Source organism: Carettochelys insculpta, chromosome 17, assembly GCF_033958435.1.
Source record: "Carettochelys insculpta isolate YL-2023 chromosome 17, ASM3395843v1, whole genome shotgun sequence".
Classification (NCBI taxonomy): Eukaryota; Metazoa; Chordata; order Testudines; family Carettochelyidae; genus Carettochelys; species Carettochelys insculpta.
The window spans coordinates 31,558,732-31,578,350 of NC_134153.1; the positions used below are offsets into that span (position 1 = coordinate 31,558,732).

A 19,619-nucleotide genomic window follows, 5' to 3' on the forward strand; every position below is an offset into this window, starting at 1 on the left:
CTTCTTGCACTATGGCCTTGAGCACCGGCTTTTTGTCCTCTGGAAGCGAGTCCATGAGGGAGGTTAACCTGGAATAGTTGTCAAAATTATGGTTCGCCAAGTGCGCTGCGTAATTTGCCATTTGCAACGTTAAAGTGGAGGAGGAGTAGACCTTTCTGCCGAACAGCTCTAGCTTCTTGGCATCTTTGTCTGTTCCCCCTGTTTTAAATTGAGATGTTTTTGATCTTTGTTGCGAGGACTCCACCACCAGGGAGTTTGGCTGTGGGTGGCTAAACAGGAACTCCATGCCCTTCGCCGGCACAAAGTATTTCTTGTCCGCTCTCTTGTGGACAGGCGGAATAGTCGCAAGGGTCTGCCATATCATTGTGGCGGGCTCCAAGATTGCTTCATCAAGCGGTATTGCTATTTTGGAGGAGGCCGGAGGTCTCAGATTTTTGAGGAGCTTATGGTGTTTCTCTTGCACCTCTGTTGTCTGGATGCCTTGCGTGAAGGCCACCCTCTTAAACAGCTCTTGAAACTGTTTGAGATCGTCCGGAGGATGGACGTCCCCCCGGGCCGTAGCCTCGTCCGGGGAGGAGAGCGAGGAACCACTAGGATACGCCTCTCTGGACCCTTCCGGTTCCTGTTGGGAATGGTACATCCGCTCGCTGGAAGCTTGCAAGGGAAAATCTCGGGGTTCCATAACCAGTTCCCCCTGAGATACTTGAGTCTCTGTCCCCGTTCGCGATTGCCCTCGGGGATACGGGACCGTCTGTGGGGATCTTTCCCTGGTGGACTGCCGGTGGTGTCTCTGCCCCGCGTGATAGGGACGACCATGGCAGTAGAGGCACTGTTCCTGGGAAGGTGACCTTGACCATTCCCTTGGTGCGTACCCTCTGCGTCTGGGGGAGGGAGATCGTCGAGACACTGGAGAGAGCGATTTCGCATAATAGTCCAGCGGTTCAAATCCCAGGAAGGGTGAAGGTGGTGCCAGCCATGGTGAGGCTGGTTGTAAAATTGGAGAAGGGGGCTCCGGGTAGGCTAGGGGGGACCCCTGCCTTCTGGTTGGAGTCTGCAACATGAGCGGAGGGCTGTGAGAAAGCAGCTCCACAGCCCTGTCCGGAGAGGGGCTGCAATGCCTCCTCTTGTGTGCAGCCTTCCCCCTCCCTGGAGGAGGTAACTCCGCCCCCTGACGCGCGGGGGATCCCGGCCCCGTCAGCACCGTGCTAGGCACGCTCGAAGGCAGTGCCGCACGTGCGGTGTCCTTCTGCGCCTGCAGGCTACGTGCCTGCGCGCTCTGCACCGCCGGTTCCCTGGGGGTCGGTGCCGCTGTCTGCGGTGCTGCCGGTACCGGCGCTTGCTTAGCCGCCGCCCTGCCTGCGGTGCGGGGCGGCTGGCTGATTATCGGAGGCTGAGCCGCTTCCACGTGGCTCTCTGTGCCGCCGCCGATCAGCTGTTGCTGCGGCTGGGGGCTGCTTGCTCCTCCCGTCTCGCTCACTGTTGCTGCCGGCAGGGATCGGGCTGGAGAAACTTTCCTCCGTTTTTGCGCTGATGGAGTGAGGGAGGCAGCTTTCCTTTTAAGGGCCCCGGAGGGTCCCTCCTGCTGCGGCCGCTCCGGCACGTCTGGCTGGAGGGCCTTATCAAGAAGCAGCATTTTAATCCGCATCTCCCTGTCCCTCCGTGCTCTGGTTGTTAATTTAGCACAGAAGGCGCATTTCTGTGCCACATGGGACTCCCCCAGGCACCTTATGCATAGACTGTGCCCATCGGACACTGGCATCGCCTCTCGGCAGGACTCACATTTTTTAAAGCCTGAAGAGGACATTGTTGGTGAGTCTTTGAGTTTTTAAGTGGGTACTTAGCACCTTCTTTGTGCCGTTTTCCCCATCCGATGGCCTGCCTCAGCAGGGGGGCTGATGGCCCTAGCTCCTGGCCTCCGGCGCTTGTTACTGGGACTGGACTGAGCTGTCCCTCTCGTAGCTTGTTTGTTGTTGTTGTTTTTGTTTTTTTTTTTTTGTTTTTTTTTTTTTACAAAATAACAACCGGCTAACTTATAGTAGCCTAAGTATCTGAAAAAAACTTTAAAGAAAAACAGATAAAGTCGTTGAACACGCTATTTGGCCTTAGCCTAGTTGGATTCCGTCTGCAGCCGACGGCAGTTAAGAGGAACTGGCGGGGACCGGATTGCGCACATGGCCAGGAGCGCGCAAGGGAGCGGCGCGCGCCGGCGCATGCGCGGTCCGGCAGAAACTGCTTGGAAGATCCGATCTGCGGCGCCGGGCAAGCCCATCACCTATTGTGGAGCACCCACGGGGACACTCGAAGAAGAAGGTAAGTTTTATATGTATTCTGTTATCTGCTCTCCATGAGGACCTCTTTAACTTAGTCTGAGCAGAGATCTTTGGCGCTGCTGAACCAGCAACGAGCCAGGCTGTGAGGTGGATAGTGCAAGGTTGTGGGTGCACAACTGCCCCCAATCCTGACTCAACAAATCTGTGGGATAGGCAGGAGCTGTGGCATGAGCAATGACATCCTGGGTAAGATAGCGAACCGGTGCTGGCGTGCCCATGCAGGCACGATCAGTATGAAGCTGGCTCCATCCCTGTTGACTCTCTCTAGCACTCCGGGAATTAGCACTGTTGGGGGAAATGTGTAGGGCTTGTCTACACTAGTTTCCTACTTCAAAGGGAGCATGGTAAGTAAGGTGTTGGGAGATTATTAATGAAGTGCTACAGTGCATATGCAGCACTTCACTAAGCTAATTCTCCCCCACGGCAACTTTGAAGTGTTAAGCTTCGAAGTGCCGGCTCACGTGGTGGAATGGCCCAGAGACGGATGACATAACTGGAAGACGCTATTTCCAAACACCCATCTGTCTGTTATTTGAGCCCACTGATAGAAGTATGGTCGTAGGCGGTGATGGAACAACTTCAGGGAGGTGGGGTAAGATGGTGACCTTGGTGGGAATGCCGCTCTCAATGACACCATCAAACATGCTGTCTAGTTTGTTGTTGTTGATTACGATGCTGGTTGTTCCTATGCCTCGGCGGTCTCTGAGGGGGCCTAGATAGGTCCTGTAGTCTCTGCTAGAATTGTCTTTGAAATGGTTGGGTGTATTTTCTCTGATATGGATCAAACCACCTGCAGCTGAACGGCAGAGCGTATGTATGTAAGGTTCTCAGGGTGGTATGAGAGTCCTTGCTTGAGTGTAGTACGTATCGGTAGATTCAACAAAAAGCTTTTGTTTGGCAAAGGGCATATCCTCCACTTGGCTCTGGAGCTCCTTGGGGACACCGAAGTCTGAAGCCAAGATGCCAGTCTCGTAACTATTGCCGAGGCTGCAGATCAAGTCACTGTATCAGCCCCATCAAGGGCAATCTGGACACTGGTCCTAGAAGCAGCATAGCTTTCCTGGACGATGGCTTTAAGCAAGGGCTTTTTTGAGTCTCGTAAGTACTCCATTAAGGACGTAAGCTTGGAGTAATAGTCAAAGTTATAATTGGAAAGATGTAGTGGGTAGTGGGTTCAAAACTAATAAAAGGAAATTTTTCTTCACACAGCGCACAGTCAACCTGTGGAACTCCTTGCCCGAGGCGGCTGTGAAGGCCAGGACTCTATTAGGGTTTAAAAAAGAGCTTGATAAATTTTTGCAGGTCAGGTCCATAAATGGCTATTAGCCAGGGATAAAGTATGGTGCCCTAGCCTTCATAACAAGGGCAGGAGATGGATGGCAGGAGATAAATCACTTGTCTTCTGTTCTCCTTCTCTGGGGCGCCTGGCATTGGCCACCGTCGGCAGATGGGATGCTGGGCTTGATGGACCTTTGGTCTGACCCAGTATGGCCATTCTTATGTTCTTATGTTCTTATGTGCCACATAGTTGGCCATCTGGAGGAGCAGAGTGGAGGAACAATAAATTTTGCGACCGAAAAGGTCAAGATGTTTAGAGTCTTTATGCATCGACTTACAGTGTGGCGCTTTCGCTCTCTGTCGAGAAGACTACACCACCAGCGAGTCTGGATGGGAGTGGGTGAACAGGTACTCCATGCCAGTGGAAGGGACAAAATATTTTGTATCCGCCCTTTTGTTGGTAGCAGGTGTGGATGCTGGCATCTGCCATATATTATTGGCCGCTTCCACTATAGCCTCTCCAAGAGGGATGGAAAATCTGACGAAACTGGGAGTCTCAGGTTCTTTAAGAGTCCCTGCTTCCTTTCTTGAATCTCTGACAGTTTAACACCTTAGGTACTGGCTACTCTCCAGAACAGGTCTTGAAATTCCCTGAGATCGTCAGGGGGAGATGTATCACCAGGAATCACCACCTCATCTGGTGACGAAGAAGCAGCGTCGGCTGGAGAAGGTGCTCGAGGAGGTGCATCAGTGTCCAAAAACTGAGCCACCTCTTCCCCTGATTGAGGGGGAGGGGATGGAGGTTGAAGCTCTGATGGTGGTAGAGCTACTGGAGAAGGACTGGGTGATCAGGATGCCACTGAATATCTCTCTGGTGACTCTCATCGCATATGCACGTCCCAATCCCGATGATAACACGTCTCATAGTCCCAGGATCTAGCACAGCAATAGTGACGCCTCACAGGCCTCTGTGTGGGGAGTGACATCTATAACCGTGCCTGTGCGAGGAATAGGAGCGTGAATGCCTAGATAAAGGAGACAGCAATATGGAGGGGTGACCACTTCAGTGATGCTGTGACTCAACCTCGTGCAAAGAAAGAGATCATGGTTTTAAGAACGATGAAGGCGATCTCAATCTGTGGTAAGTGATGAGGGACACAGCAACGGTGATGGAATTGAATACCATCCCAGAGATAGCTGTGATGTAACCAAGACAGGTGGTGACAACAAGTGGTGCGGGGACAGTTCGGGAGTATGCCTGTGCTTGGATTTAGACTTGGCTTTGGTATGCTTGGGGTCCTTGTCCGGTGACGGTCCTGTAGTCAGGTCTGTAGTAGGTTGAGCAATAGTTGGTGCCAGTGCACTCGGTGCCAATGATTCATGGCTAGGTGCTGTTGTTGCAGGAGTCGCAAGGGCTGGTGCTGTGGTCGGCGCGGCACAAGCCCATGCCTTCGCCAGTGCTCGAGCAGACAGAGCGTTGGACTTGGGGCCACTGGTGCCGAGTGCTGCAGTGCAGAGTCTGTCAGTGTCAACTTAGAACAATCCAGAACCAATCTACTTCCCGGTTCTGGTTTGTATCTCAGTGCCGTTGAAGGGACCAATTTCTTGGTCTTGGCCTTTTTAGATGAGCCAGAGACCATCTCAGTAATGCCCTCAGCCTCACTCATCATTCCTCTGGGCAAACTAGACAACAATCAAGTCAGGGAGGCTCTTGGTCACTGTGTGTGGCAGCTTCAGAAGAGAACACCCTGTGCTTGTGCTGACTACCATGCAGTAAGGTTTGAACAATGCAGGCACTTCTGGGGAACGTGCCTTTCTCCCAAACATCGAATACATTTGGAGTGGCCAGCGGTGCTGGGCATGATTATATAAGTTTCTCTGTTTTCTCTCTCTTTTTTTTTTTTTTTTTTTTTTTTTTTAAAACAGAACTTGAAGGAGTCCGTTTCCTCCACAAAGGTTTGAAATGAGAGCTCTTCTTGCTGTTCTAACAGCTAACTTGTCACTTTAAGTTAACTAGCAAATGTTAAACTTCAAACTTTAACTATAATAGGTCTCTGTTTTAGGTACAAGAAATCAAAGACAACGACGAAAACAGAACAACGCTCGAGGCTGAGGAAAAGGTAGAAGCTCCGTCTGCAACCACTGGCGGTTCAGAGCAACTGGGTGAGTTCGGACCATGCACTTGATTGAAAGGGCACCAAACAGCGTGCTGGAGCTAACGCATGTGTGGTCTGGCTGAAAATGGCTATGAAGATCTCCGAGCTGTGGTGCCAGGGCAAGCCTGACACCTGAGGTGGGGTACCCACATGGACACTCAAAGAACTGCTGCTTTCTCCTCTGTTGCTGTATAACCGAAGAAACACACAGAAACAACAAAAACAAGCCCCAGCCCTGACTAATATTTCTCCTTCATAGAAGAAAAATGCTTACACAAAAACAACAATTTCTGCTAACATTCCTGACTACCAGAACCTGTGGCCATCACTGTGTTCATTACATCCCTGCTTCCACTCCTTTGTTATGTGTAGGGATTGAGGTCCCTTTCAGTTCTACGAGATGTTTATTGCATGTTTCTTATGTACTTTTTAGGGAAAGGAATAGCTCAATGGTTAGCACACTGGCCTTGTAAACCCAGGGTTGTGAGCTTGATCCTTGAGGAGGTGCCATTTAGGGGTCTGGAGCAAACAGATTAAAAAAGAAATCTGTCAGGGATGATGCTTTGTCCTGCCGAGAGGGCAGGGGACTGGATTTTATGACCTCTCGAGGTTTCTTCCAGCTCTATCACATATGCATACATCCACTTCTGATCATTTCTTTATACAAATGCTACCATTACAAGCACATAATGACCACAGTCGGTCAGAAAAAGGTCCATCTAGCTTGGTATCCTGTTTTCCAATAGCAGCCAATGTCAGGTTCCCCTGAAGGAATGAACAGAACACACAACCATCAAGTGTCCCACCCCCGGTTGCCCATTCCCAGCTTCTGGCAAACAAGTTTAGGAACACCATCCCTGCCCATCCTGGTTAACAACTAACAATAGACCATGGATTTATCTAGTTCTTGTTCCACAACTGTTACAGTCTTTGCCTTCACAACACCCTTTGGCAGGGAGTTCCACGGGCTGCTTGTTGTATGAAAAAATAGTTTCTTTTGTTTTAAACCTGCTTCCTATTAATTTCATTTGGTGATGCATAGTTCTTAAGAAGAGAAGCAAACAACACTTAAATAATTACTTTCTCCACACCATTAAAGATATTGTAGACCTCTAACATATTCCCTTAGTCATCTCTTCCAAGATGAAGTCCAGTACTGTTAATCTCTCCTCATATGGAAGCTGTTATATATTCTTAATATTTTTGTTGTCCTTTTCTGAACTTTTTCCAATTCCAATATAATTCTTTTTGAGATGGGATGACCACATCTACACATTGTATGCCCACATCTTGAATACTATGTATTTATACCGAGACTATATGACGGTCTCTGTATTATCTGCCACCCCTTTCTTAATACTTTCCAATATTCTGTTAGATTTGGTTTTACTGTCGCTGCACATTGACTGAATATTTTCAGACAATGATCTGAAATGACAATAAGAGCTCTTTTTTGAGTGGTAACAACTAAATTAGACGCGATTATTTTATATGGACAATTGAGATTATTTTCCAACAAGCGTTACTTTGCATTTATCAACAATGGCTTTCCAGTAAAATGGCAGATGAGAGTCACCCTTAGTTTGTTCTATCATTTTATAATCTATTAATTTATTAGTACATACCTTCCTATCAAAGAGTTTTGAAATGTATGGTTTAAAATAGTGTTCCTTTATTCCTTTGGCTTCTACCGTAAGTCCATCATGTAGTTCACAAAGTGTGGAAATGATGCAAGGAGGTTCTTCAGAGGCCTTGACTTCAGCAGAGTGAAAGTCTGCTGGTAAACCTGGAAAAATTTAAAGGTCAGATCTGATCAATTATATTTCAAAAAAGAACTAAAGAAAAGTCTCTCTCTCATGCAAACACTAACATACCTTTGAATGATGGATTTAGCAGCTCTCTCCTATCTGAGTACAAAAGGGCATTTGCAAAAATCAGGTCCAAGCAGCACAGAAGCAAATGATAGGAATTTACTAAATCATCTCCAATCATACGGAAATTACCTTGAAAAAACCAGCATATCATATGAAATAAAAACCACAAACCAAAAAGTTAATCTCTCAAAACGTACACAATCTAGGCACCTAATGAAAACAGCTTACCCTTGGTGTAAACAAAGAGTGTCCAGCAGAAGTTGAACAGTTCTTTAACACTACACTTCCTTCTATTAGGGGTTGGGGGTGCAGGGGGGAAGAGAGAGAGACAGACAGTCACTTGTATTTTGTTTACATAAGTTTTAAAACTACAACAAACATGCATTTGGGTGGAAAAGTCATTTGAATTTAATTATCCCTGAGAGAATCCTGCACTACTGCATACATAATTCATCAGCTGCACATTTAAAACAGTTACTTGCCTTCTTGTAACTGTTGTTCAAGATGTGTTCACGTCCATACCTATCACCTGTATGCAAGCATGTGTGGATAGATTGTTCCCTAGCAGCATCCATCAGGTCAGCCTGAGCAAGCTCTGGACTTGCACCCTCACAGCCCCCAATATACAGCCCTGCCATCTCTCCTACTTCTTGCCAGCCACTCCAACAGAGGAGTAAGAGGGTGGACAGGAACAACACATCTCAAAAGACAGTTACAAGAAGGCGAGTGACTGTTTTTAATTCAAGTGCTTGTTCATTTACATTTAATCAGATGACTCTCAAGCCTAAGTTCAGGTTACTGGGCTAGAGTCTTGCACTGATTGGAGCACTGCTCTGCCACAAGCTGTACTGTCTTAGGCCTACTAAGTGACTACAAATTGCACAGTGAAGGTGTGATCACGTCACCTCTCTGCAGATTTCCTGACCTGGGTCCTGTGCCAGGAATTGTGTGGATGATGCCTGCACCCTGATGGAGCGTGCAGTGGGTGCAGGTGCAGAAACTCTTGCAAGGTTGTAACACTCACAAATGCAGGACACTATCAACAATGAGAAGATACAGACTGACCCTTCATTCAGTTGTCACTGTTACAAATAACTGGACTGATTTCCTGAATGGTTTTACTCTCTCAGGGTAAAATGCCAGAGACTTGTAGATGTCCGGACATTGGAGTCTTTGATCCCAACTGCTGGAATGCAGCTTAGGATAGCATACCAGGAGGAAGATGTCCTGGCTGATCTGAAACACTAATAAGAAACTGGAGGGTTGTTGGGCCAGCAGAGCTCTATAGTAGGCACCATGAGAATGCAACTCCAGAGGGTGTCCTGGCCAGCCTGATGGATGCTGCTGGGGAAAGTCTTCCAGCTTCCTTGCATGTGTGCACACACCTGATTTGAACTGACATGAACAAGCACTCAAAGCACTAATTATTTGTGCAGAAAAACGCTTCTGCTAGAAAGTTGCTGCAGGTGCATCTTTGGACCACTAGAGGGTACTGTGCAACAGAAGAAGTGCAACAGATGCTGGCTAGCTGAGAAAGAGCCTGCCTTCTTCACAGCACCTGCTGAGCCAGGATAGGAGACAGAGCATGAGGTGCTATGGATCAGACAAATTAGATCATAAGAGCTAATGGGGAAGGACAGAGCAGGGTACAGCCTGTCCCCATGTCTCTTTTTTCCCCCCCACTCAGCCATCTCTCCAGTCCCTACGAGGCCCTGCACCTTCCTGCTTATGGCCCTATGTCTCCACTGCACAGGGAATGGAGGGTTGGTGGGCTGGAACTCGCCCATGGGCCAAATCTTGCCTGCCACTGCTACACAACCTTGTGTAGCGGGGCTATGTTGTGTGTCCAGTAAGTGGCACCACGCTGATGAGTTGACCGATTACAGTGCATCTTATTGCAGAATTGAGCCTTACAGAGTAACTGTCATCTATCAAGTCAACACTTTTCCTAGCTTTTTAAGCGTAAAACATGGCACTTCTACTGTTTAAACAGAAATTATCAGTAAAATCATTTGAATTTCTCAATATACCTCTGTTTCCTGCTCCTTTGTGGTTTAAGTGTTTCTTCATAAGGGTTTTGAAACACATCCAAAAATATTGGTTCAAATTTTTTGAAAATCACGGTTGACACCTCAAAGTTTCTCTCCAGCCTCTCCATTCGCTCCCGAAATTCTTGCGGCAGGTCTGACATGTCCATCCACTTTTTCATTTTACTAAAAAACTGAATTAAACTTAAAAAAGCAATATTTGATTATCTTTTCATCTCCAGTCATAAAACAAATAGTTTAGACTACTGTTTTTCAATTCTTGATATTTTCTTAAAATACAGACTTTTAGTAAAAATCAAATCTGGCTAATTTACTGCTTTAATTACAGTAAAGGATAAACACTCCAGTGCTAAGTACATGAGAAGGTGGCTTCACTGGTAGAGTTAGAAAAACACAAGAGGAGGAGTTGAGGGGCAAGGAAAATGTAATTTTCATAAGTGGGTGCTTAACCAGGACACCTGCATTGAAGCATCAGGTGTTGAATTAAGGCTGAAGCACAAATATACTTATGTAATCGTATAACTTAAAGCACCCAAGCATTCATCTGATTTTCAGGGTGAAATGGCCAGCACTCTCAGTTCTGAATCCAAAATTCTGACTTCAAAGCTAAATTAAAAATGCCATGTATTTAGTTTAAATGAAGAAAGGTGACTTGGTTTGTGGTCTATAATTATTTTCACAGGAAAAAATACTAGTAGGCTAGGTAATCTATGCAAAGCTATAACATGATCCAGTGACCAGACTACAGTCAGCAAAATTGATGGAAATAAGATTTCCAAAAGTTTTTAAACAGTGAAGGAACTTAACCATTAACAGGCTTATAAAGGGAAGCAGTTAATTCTCCATCACCTGGAATATTTAGGTCAAAATTAAATATATTTCTAAAACATAAGCTCTAGTTCAAAAAGAAGCTACTGGACTAGATGAAGAAATCACTGTCAATGTGTCCTATGTCGTGAAGGAAATCAGACTATAGGACCTTAATAGTCCCTTCTAGCCTTAATATCTGAAAGCTGCACTATTTCCTTTATTTTATACTTGTGCAATATCAATTAACTACTTCTATGGCTGTGAGGAAAGTGCCATTCCGTTTTCAGTTGGAATATGAGTAAAATGGCAGTCAAAAAGGGTGCAACAAGGGAAAAGAAGTTGTGACTCCAAGCAGGTGTTTAGGTTTCCCACCAAAATAAATAAATGTACAAAATCCCCACAAGATTACCTTAGTTTGGCTGAACGTAGTATCCTCGTCAGTGAAACACAGTTTCCTTCCATAAGACCACTTCCAACCGTGGGAATTATGCTTTTACGACAAGCAACATACAGAGCACAAACCAACCAATGCACCACTTCTCCCTGTCAAATCAGAAGTAAACAATCAATGGACAAATGTTTCCAGGGCAACAATTTGTGGCCTCAGCTTTTCATCTACTTTAAGAATCTCTAACATCCTTTGGGACAGCAAAAACAACATTAACTTATGGTTTGATAACTGTTTTTAAGCTGTCTGGAAAAAAAGAAAACAAAATTTTGCAAATCAAACCAAATCATATTTTCCTAGAAGTGGAGAGAGACCCTTAATTTGCATAGAACAGAACAGACTGCAGTTTAAAAAACATGATAAGCATACCTAGCAGCTCTGTGTTGGTGAGTGCAACTGCCCAGTTAACCATGTCCTCTATACCCATGGTGTCCAATGCACTCCCTGTTCACCACATATGGCGAATGGTGCAGTGGAATGTGGAGAAATGAAGCTCAGGAGAGCTGCACATGAGGGGCATGCCTCCAGCCGCTCCATGCACATGCCCCACATGGTGAGACAAGTGCATGGCTCCAGTGGTGGAGGCGGCTCTTCCAGCCCCAGGGCGCTCCAGCCACGAGCCGGCTAGTGCAGTGCAGCTTCAGCCTGGGGCAGCTCACAAAGCTCCGGTGAGTAATCTCACGGGAGGAGTCCTGTGGCAATTTCTTTTGGACACAACTTCTCTACACCCTCCAGACACACTCCTGCCTGGAGTAGAGAGGTTATATTGGATCTACTGGGCTTGTGAGGAGAAGAGATTATAAAGCACAATTCTAATTCAGCCAGAGAAATGCTGACCTCTATGAGCAGATTGTTCAGGAGATATAGGAGGGGTATGACAGGGACCAAAAGGAACCATGTAAAAGCTGAAAAGCTGCAACTACATACCAGAAGGCTATGGGAACCAAACAAGCAACTGGTTCCCAATCCACAGAGCTATTGCTTTTACCAAGAGCAACATGCCATCCTCAGACTGCACCACTGCCCTCAAAGCACCAAAAGAGCCTCAGTCACAAGCCATCTGCAGAAACTGAAAAAAAGAGAACGTACTGGATGGTGAGGAGGCTGGAGGACAGGCCACCAGGGCATTCAGCTGACTAGTGAGTTAGGATTTATTTTTGATTTCACTGCAGTCCAGTATGAGCAAGCCCAATGCAGGGGAAGAAATCTCAGGTAAGAGTGCACATAAATTTTCAGCTATAGGATTGCCCCCTTAAACTAGCCGGACATGTTAGACGAGAGAGTGGCACAGTCAAGGGAGGCAGATCTGCTATATGATTCTTTCCTCTCTACAACAAGGCAGGAGTGCCATGCATAGCAGTTTGTTTACGTGGGGATTGTGGCTCCTCTCAGGGTGCCACTTCAAACTGGAGCACCACCTGATCTGACTCACTGGTCTGGGTTCCCTTTACACTGCAATGCTGTGATAGGCTCTCCAGCAGACTTATAGGTAGGGACATACCCACCAACAGATTCACCCACCAACAGATTCACACAGATGCTGAGATGAGCTCTGCACAGCAAGCCTCAGCTAAGGAAATGCCCAGTTATTCAAGAACACATCCACACACTCCTTTTGGAAGGATAAACCCAAAATCATATCATCTTACACAGCATTGTCTCCTGTACCCACTCCTGGTCAGACCCCTTCTCCACCCTGCTCCTGCAACCCCTCCCACAGCTCACTCATGCACCCTCTCCCACCAAGACCCCCTCTCTCCCAGTTCCCAGCCTGGTCCTGCACCCTCCCTCCTGCTCAGACCCCATACCCACTTCCTGGCAGCACCCTCCCACACTGAATCCCTCATTTTTGGTACAATCCTGGAATCTAGAGGAGCCAACAAAGTATACTAGCTCTGGGCATGTGTGAGGGGAATGAGGGAAGTCTCTCTCCTCTTTCTCTTTGTTTTTTGTTTTCCATTTGGTGAGGCATGGTTTTGTTTTGTTTTCTGGGAGGACAACTTCTCATTTGTGTGGCCATGACTGATTTTTCTGTGGGGGTGTGGCCCCCAACCCAAAAACGTCCACCACCTGTGCTGTTCAGCAATAGTTCCTTAACTTCACCTTCTCCCTCAAAGTGGAGAGGAACACACACAGCTCTTCATCCCAAGTTATGATTTCCACATGCTGGCTTTAGACAAAACAATTTTATTAACTTTACAAGCTTTGAGAGAGAAATTTTAAGTAACTATAAGTGAGGTTTCTATTGTACACAGTTGCTGGGATAAATTTCCTCAAAAAGCCATTAATATTGTTTGGTGTGTTTACTATTGCACTTGAAGCAAATGCCCATAATTAGCTTTCAACCTCACCCCATCCTTCAGTAACACATACATAGCTAAACTTCATAACATTCCAGACAACAGAACATATAATCCAATGAGATATTAACGTCTAGCACATCAAAATTTATAGATGAGTGATACCTCACAACGTATACATTATACAAAACATATCCTACCTACATGACAGTGGCAAATACTGGGGTCCCAGGGTGTCACATGAACAAGAAGGGTGTGCAGCGATGGACGAGATATTGCACCAATCTGTACACGGCATAGTTGGATGCGAGTGTCTCAGAGGGACTGACTGAAGAACTAAAACAGATATCTCCACTGCGCATTGAAAGTGAGACCGATATTTCAAAGGAGGAAGTAGAAAGAGCAGAGAAATGACTAAAAAACAAGAACACTGGAAATGATACGATCACGGGAGAGATGATCAAATACGGTGGCAAAAGTATGATTCATGAAATACACAAACTATTTAATATCACATGGAAAGAAGGGAATACACCTAAGGAATGGACAAGATCTATGCCAGTGACAATACACAAGAAAGGAAGTGCACTGGAGTGCAAGAACTACAGAACAGTTGCCCAAACAAGTCATCTAGGCAAGGTTCTGATGATTAAAGATCAAAGAACATCTAGCAGATGAGAAGTGGGATTCAGGAAAGATAGAAGTGCCATAAAGCAGATATTGGCACTAAGATTCATAGCACAGAAAGCTTGATGAAACAACAAGAACATCTACTACTGCTTTGTTGATTTTCAGAAGGCATTTGACAATATAGATTAGAAAGTGACTTGGGCAGCACTGGAGTCATACAGAGCGGATAGAAGACTGATACATTTGTTGAAGAATATCAACAATAATGCAGAGGCAACAGTGAGAACATGCAGCGAGTTGAGAATTTGGTTTAGAACAAGCAGAGGTGTGAGACAAGGAGATCCGATATCGCTGAGTATCTTCATCACGCACCTAGAGAGTGATGGACAAGATCAAGAAGAGGTAGAAGGGATATCTGTGCACAGGATGAGAATCAACAACTTGAGGTTCGTGGATGACATAGTTATCATTGAAGAAGATGAACAGAAGCTAGCGAGAACGGTGCAGGTGCTAAACGAGGAAAAGGAGTGGTACAGACTGATTATGAACTTTGATAAACAAAAACAATAGTATTTGAAGATGAGGAAATAGGAAGGAAGATCACTGTAGATGGGATCAAACTAGAGAATGCAGAGAAGTTCACATATCTGGGGAGTAACATAACTTACGATCTAGACTGCAAGAAGGAAACAGCGACTACAATTGCGAAAGCAAGTGTGAGTTTGATTGCAATGGATAAGATCTAGAAAAAGCAAAGCGATCAGCTTAAGAACAAAGCTGACCATCTTGAAAATGTGTGTATTCAGCAGCATGTTGTACAGATGTGAGACAGGTGATAACGAAAGATTTGAAGAGAAGGATATTGGCGTTCAAGAGGAGTTGTTACAGAAAGATCCTAAGAATCGGATGGATGCAGAAGGTCACCAATGAGAAATTATACAGGAAGATACAGCCGAAAGAGGACCTACTGCAGAAGGTTATACAACCGAAGTTACAGCTGTTCGGGCATATCTACAGAATGAATTACGAACAAAAAAAATCAAGACCCTGGTATTCAAATTGTCCATTGTGCTGAATAAGAGGGGCAGACCTCACAGAGAACAGGCAGATGATACAGTAGATTGGTGCAGAGCTAGTCTGCAGAAACTAAGCCACTCAGCACTGGACAGGGAAAGATGGATGGAAATAGGGAGGGAGGCACTGGACACAAATAGGCGCTGAGCCCATGGTTATTGATGACGATGAGGGTGTCACAGGGATGCTATTTGAATTCTCCTGAGAAATCTCAACGAAACTTTCATGGATGTATTCTGCACTCTTCTAAATAAAGTTTCTAAGCGGTGCTAACTTGTTTCTTCCTCTACAGTAGGACACTTTCCCAGTCCACTCAATGATAACTTGAGCAAACACCAGTGCAGTACACAGGCTTGCAGCACATCGACCCAGGTGGCTTTGGGACACCACCAGCAGCTGTGCGAGAGCCTGTGTTACCCTCAGGAGTGAGAAAAATCAGCTAAAATCATCACAAACCGTGAAAAAGGAGTGCCAGTTGTCAGTATCCTTGTCCTACACTATTTGAAACATGCTACCAAACAATTCCCTCCTCTTTATCCCTACCTGCCAATAGGACATACTCAGAATGGCTGGTGCAATGATTGGTGCCATGGACAAGCAATCCCAAGCAGAAATAAGGGTATAGTGCTAAAAACTTTTGGGGTGTAGTTCAACATTGTAAGTTTCACTTTACTTAGTGAATGCACCAATAGTACCTCTGCGCATTTCATCCTCAGCTGCTGCCACTGTGGCCTTCAAAATCTCCCCCTCCACACCTGTGAAGTCATATAAGGTGGAGAGAAAAAAAGAACCCGGGATGACATGCTCTGTCTAGAGCATCTAGCAAGCCACTGTAGCATCAGACCATGAACATAAGGCTTGGAGAATGAACACTGCAAAGAGTCAGGAAAATAAAAGTGTAAAGAGAAAGGCCCCGGAATCTCACTAGAAAAAGGAGCGGGAGATGTGACAGGGCACAGTGGGGCTTCTCAGGCAACAAATGGACGCAGCAGACTCTGGTGGATTTGCAGATTCAATGATCCCAAACTTGCCTCCCTCTGCAACCCATTCAGAACTTTACACTAGAACCTCTCATAACCACCCTCCCACCTCCAAACATTCCACATGGCCTCAGGAGCTGTAGCAGTACCCTTCATGTCCATCAAACTGAGTCACAAAGACAATCATGGCTTCACATACACAGATTTTACAGGCCACTTTTGGTATCTGAGTAGCTGAAATGGACATGAATGTTCTTTCCCCTTTTATAAGTTATTTCCCCTTTATGAAGTTTTCAGCATATTTGTTGTAAAATTATACTTTTCCCAACACCGCTTTTATTACAGAATAAAATGCTATGATTTAGAACATAGGTCATCTTTATTAGTTCACAACATAAGCTTTTAATTGCTCAGCAGTGCTGAAAACAACAATTTCATGTCACACAACCCACATAATCATTCGCAAAACTAAAATGGTTAATTCACCTATGTTATATTCCTACCTGCATAATCACTACAATTCCTACCAGACCACAAAAGAGCAGGGTCAAGTACAGTAGAACCCCAAGATATGTTCATTCAAGTTGCGTAAATCTTACAGGGTCAAGCACAGTAGAATGCCAAGATACACGCATTTAAGTTGGTAAATTTTGAGGTAATACAACTCAGAGTGGTGGAGAACTGGCACTTGGCTCCTGGCTGCCCACCACTCAGGGAAACCAGGAAACTGACTCTTGGCTGCCACCACTGAAAGGAGCAGGGAAATGACCAGTGCAGCAGGGCTGATCAGTTTCCCATCTCCTGTGAGCAGCGGGCAGCCCAGAGCCAGGCGGCACTGATCAGTTTCCCTGCTCCCCAAGTGATGTGAAATTTGACTTATGTGGGGTTGCGCTAGAACACAACCTCCGCGTAAGTCGGTGGGGGGAAGGGGTCTACTGTACAGGACACATTTCTATGGCTCATTATTAAAAGGGTCATTCAAAGCCTCCCTGAGTCATATAGCTCTACCCTGGAGGTCCTTTAACAGCCTTTGTATCTGGGTGTTCAAGTTCAGCAGACAGCCATGCCACCTCTGCCATCCACCTTGGCAGAAAATTTTTTCCCTTTGCCACAAGTATACTACATGGGACACCACAGACAGCTATAACTATTGGGATATTTTTCTAAATAAGGTCCTGTCTTGCAAGTGAACAATTACAGCAACCCTTCATGATGAAAAGCACATTCAACTGTCTTTCTGCACTGGCTAAGCCATTAGCAAAATGGTGGGATTAATTTAGCATTTCTCAAATTAGTAAAATTGTGGCTCACTGCTATAGGGGTGCTAGGGTGGCTGGCATACAGTCAGGCCAAAAAAAAGTCCAGGCCCTCAAATGATGCATGTGATTTTGTGCGTAACACCTTCCTTTTGCGCAGAACACTACTTCATTCATTGTACAAGAGCCAATCTCCTCTAAAGTCTACACTGGTTCTTTTTTTCCAATGCAGCTGCAACAATTGCTCTGTTACCTACTTCCCCAGATGCTCCATCATTTTGACTATCCTAGATTAGAAGGTGAAAAAAGGTACATGGGATAAAACTTTTAATGAGAAAAAGCAATCCACACAGATTGCTAGACACAACTGAATGCAGGGAGAAGAGTGATGTTACAGATCATACACACCAAACAAAAGAGCATGTCTGTGAACAAGAGCATAAAAAGCAGGATGAGATGTTGAGGATCATGGAGGAGCAAAAAGAGCAGATGAGGCATCTGGTAGAGGTGTAGGAAAAGCATCAGGAGCACAGTTTCCCTGCACCGTATGGTAAACTACCTGCCCTCCTCATCAAGTTCCATAGCCTCTTCTCCCAGGCATTCTAGAATGTGGGAAGTGGGGTAGAATCACAGGCAGCCTTTCACTCAGTTCCCGGCCATGTCTCCGGAAGAGATGGCTGTCATTCCTGCAACTCTGACTGCTACAAAGGGGGACTGTAATGAGACATTTGACCTTGCACTCTCTACCACTCATCACAGGTCATGACAAGCTCCTTTTCTGTTTCTGTTCCTAGTGGTTCCTAAATAAAGATGTATCATTTCAGAACAGAGTTACATCAACTGCATTTGGGAAGGGACTATTACACTGACAGCATGGACCAACTTGTGAGGAGCAACATACACAATTGTCACATCACTGTCACTTATGAAACTGGTTTTCCGAGCTTCTCTGATTTGCAGTGCCCTTTAATGTGCTCTCCTTATTGCCCTGGTATCTGACTGTTTATAATTAGCAGCTAGGCAAACTGCCTCAAGACCCCCTGCTGAAACTCCCTGCACATTTCCCAGAATCAGTATCCTTTCTAGCAGAAGGGCAGACTACTTTATCACATCAGCCTCTACTGTAGATTGGGCCTCTCTGAATTGACTTCCAACTGACAGGTAGCAGTTCAGGGTTGCAAGCTTCTCAATTGTCAGAGCGGGTCTCATTCTAGTATTGCTGCCTTTCATGGCAGGGCAGGGTGGAGAAAAAAACAAAATGGATATTTTTACTTAAAATCAGAATTTTTTATTTTTAAATAAAATAGTAAATTTCTCATTTAAAAATAAACAGTTACAATTAAATCTCATCAGAAAGGCAAAATGAATTAATGGCTCTAGTCTGGCCAGACTAACTCCCAAAATTTCCCATTGCTAGAACTTCCTAAAGCAATGTGCTAGATGAAGGAGAGTTGTACAGTGGGATACCTATAGTGCAGAGATTCTCAAGCTTTTTGGTGCATGGCCCACCCCACTCAACATTTCCACAGACTGCCAGCCAACCACCCATTACGACAAAATGAATTTGCTTATCTCTAAATATTTAATTATTCAAAATAGTCTACTGGAGCATAAACATAGGGGTGCAGGGCTGAAGAGCCAGGGCAAGTTCCCTGTTGCGGTGGGGGGAGGGAGGGGGCGTCTGGAGCGTTAGGAAGCAGGAGGAGGAGAAGGGGAATCCTGAGCCCACAGCCCACCTGCAAGATGGTCACAGACCACACTTGGATAATCCATTGTTACAGTGCATTGCACTCTGCATGGATACAAGCGTTCCTGGTGAGTATGAGCTCCATTAGCATAAGCAGCTAAGAATGCGCGCGCACGCACACTGTATTAACAATAGCAGCTATATGCCAAGGTAACTTGAGTCAATGTAAACTCGTACTGTATGCATGGCCAAGGTAACTCCTGCTCCATCAAACTATCAATCACTGATTCTCTACCCTAAACCAGGTTGGATCAAACATGCATGCTGCCCTAACTTGTGCAAGGGAACTAGGGATCATATGGCAGATGGGTCTAGGTTAGGAATGGGCAACCATGAGTAGTTGGTGGTCAGCATGAATGTTGCTCCTTCATCTCAGTGGGAATCCCACTAGAGCTACACCTGCATACCTGCAGCTCCCTCCCTTGTCTCTCTCTCGTACCAGAATCACTCAACCTACTCCTCTCTTTTCCTCCCAGCACTTTCAGAGCAAGTGAATCACTTGATTTGTGCTCAGTCCCCACGCCTTCCCCTCCCTCCCAGAGTTGGGGCACCACAAACTGCTGATTTGCAGTGTTGCATATCTGGGAGGTGGGGAAGCAGGGACAGAGTGGAAATCAGGTGGTTTGCAGAGCTCCAAAAGTGCTGGAAGGGAAGGGAGAGGCTTGGGCATTTCTTAAGAGGTAATGGG

General features: G+C 45.7%; 1 protein-coding gene across 1 annotated transcript in view; it reads right to left on the reverse strand.

Annotated features, from left to right (window-relative positions):
- Positions 1 to 19,619, reverse strand: part of RBL1 (RB transcriptional corepressor like 1) — a 99,591-nt gene that overhangs the window by 74,715 nt on the left and 5,257 nt on the right. The window contains exons 2-6 of the mRNA XM_075011414.1: positions 10,906 to 11,039; positions 9,669 to 9,869; positions 7,867 to 7,928; positions 7,639 to 7,767; positions 7,390 to 7,550 (exon numbers count right to left, since the gene is read on the reverse strand). Of these exons, the coding sequence (XP_074867515.1) occupies positions 7,390 to 7,550; positions 7,639 to 7,767; positions 7,867 to 7,928; positions 9,669 to 9,869; positions 10,906 to 11,039 (687 nt within the window). The remainder of the gene's footprint in view (positions 1 to 7,389; positions 7,551 to 7,638; positions 7,768 to 7,866; positions 7,929 to 9,668; positions 9,870 to 10,905; positions 11,040 to 19,619) is intronic.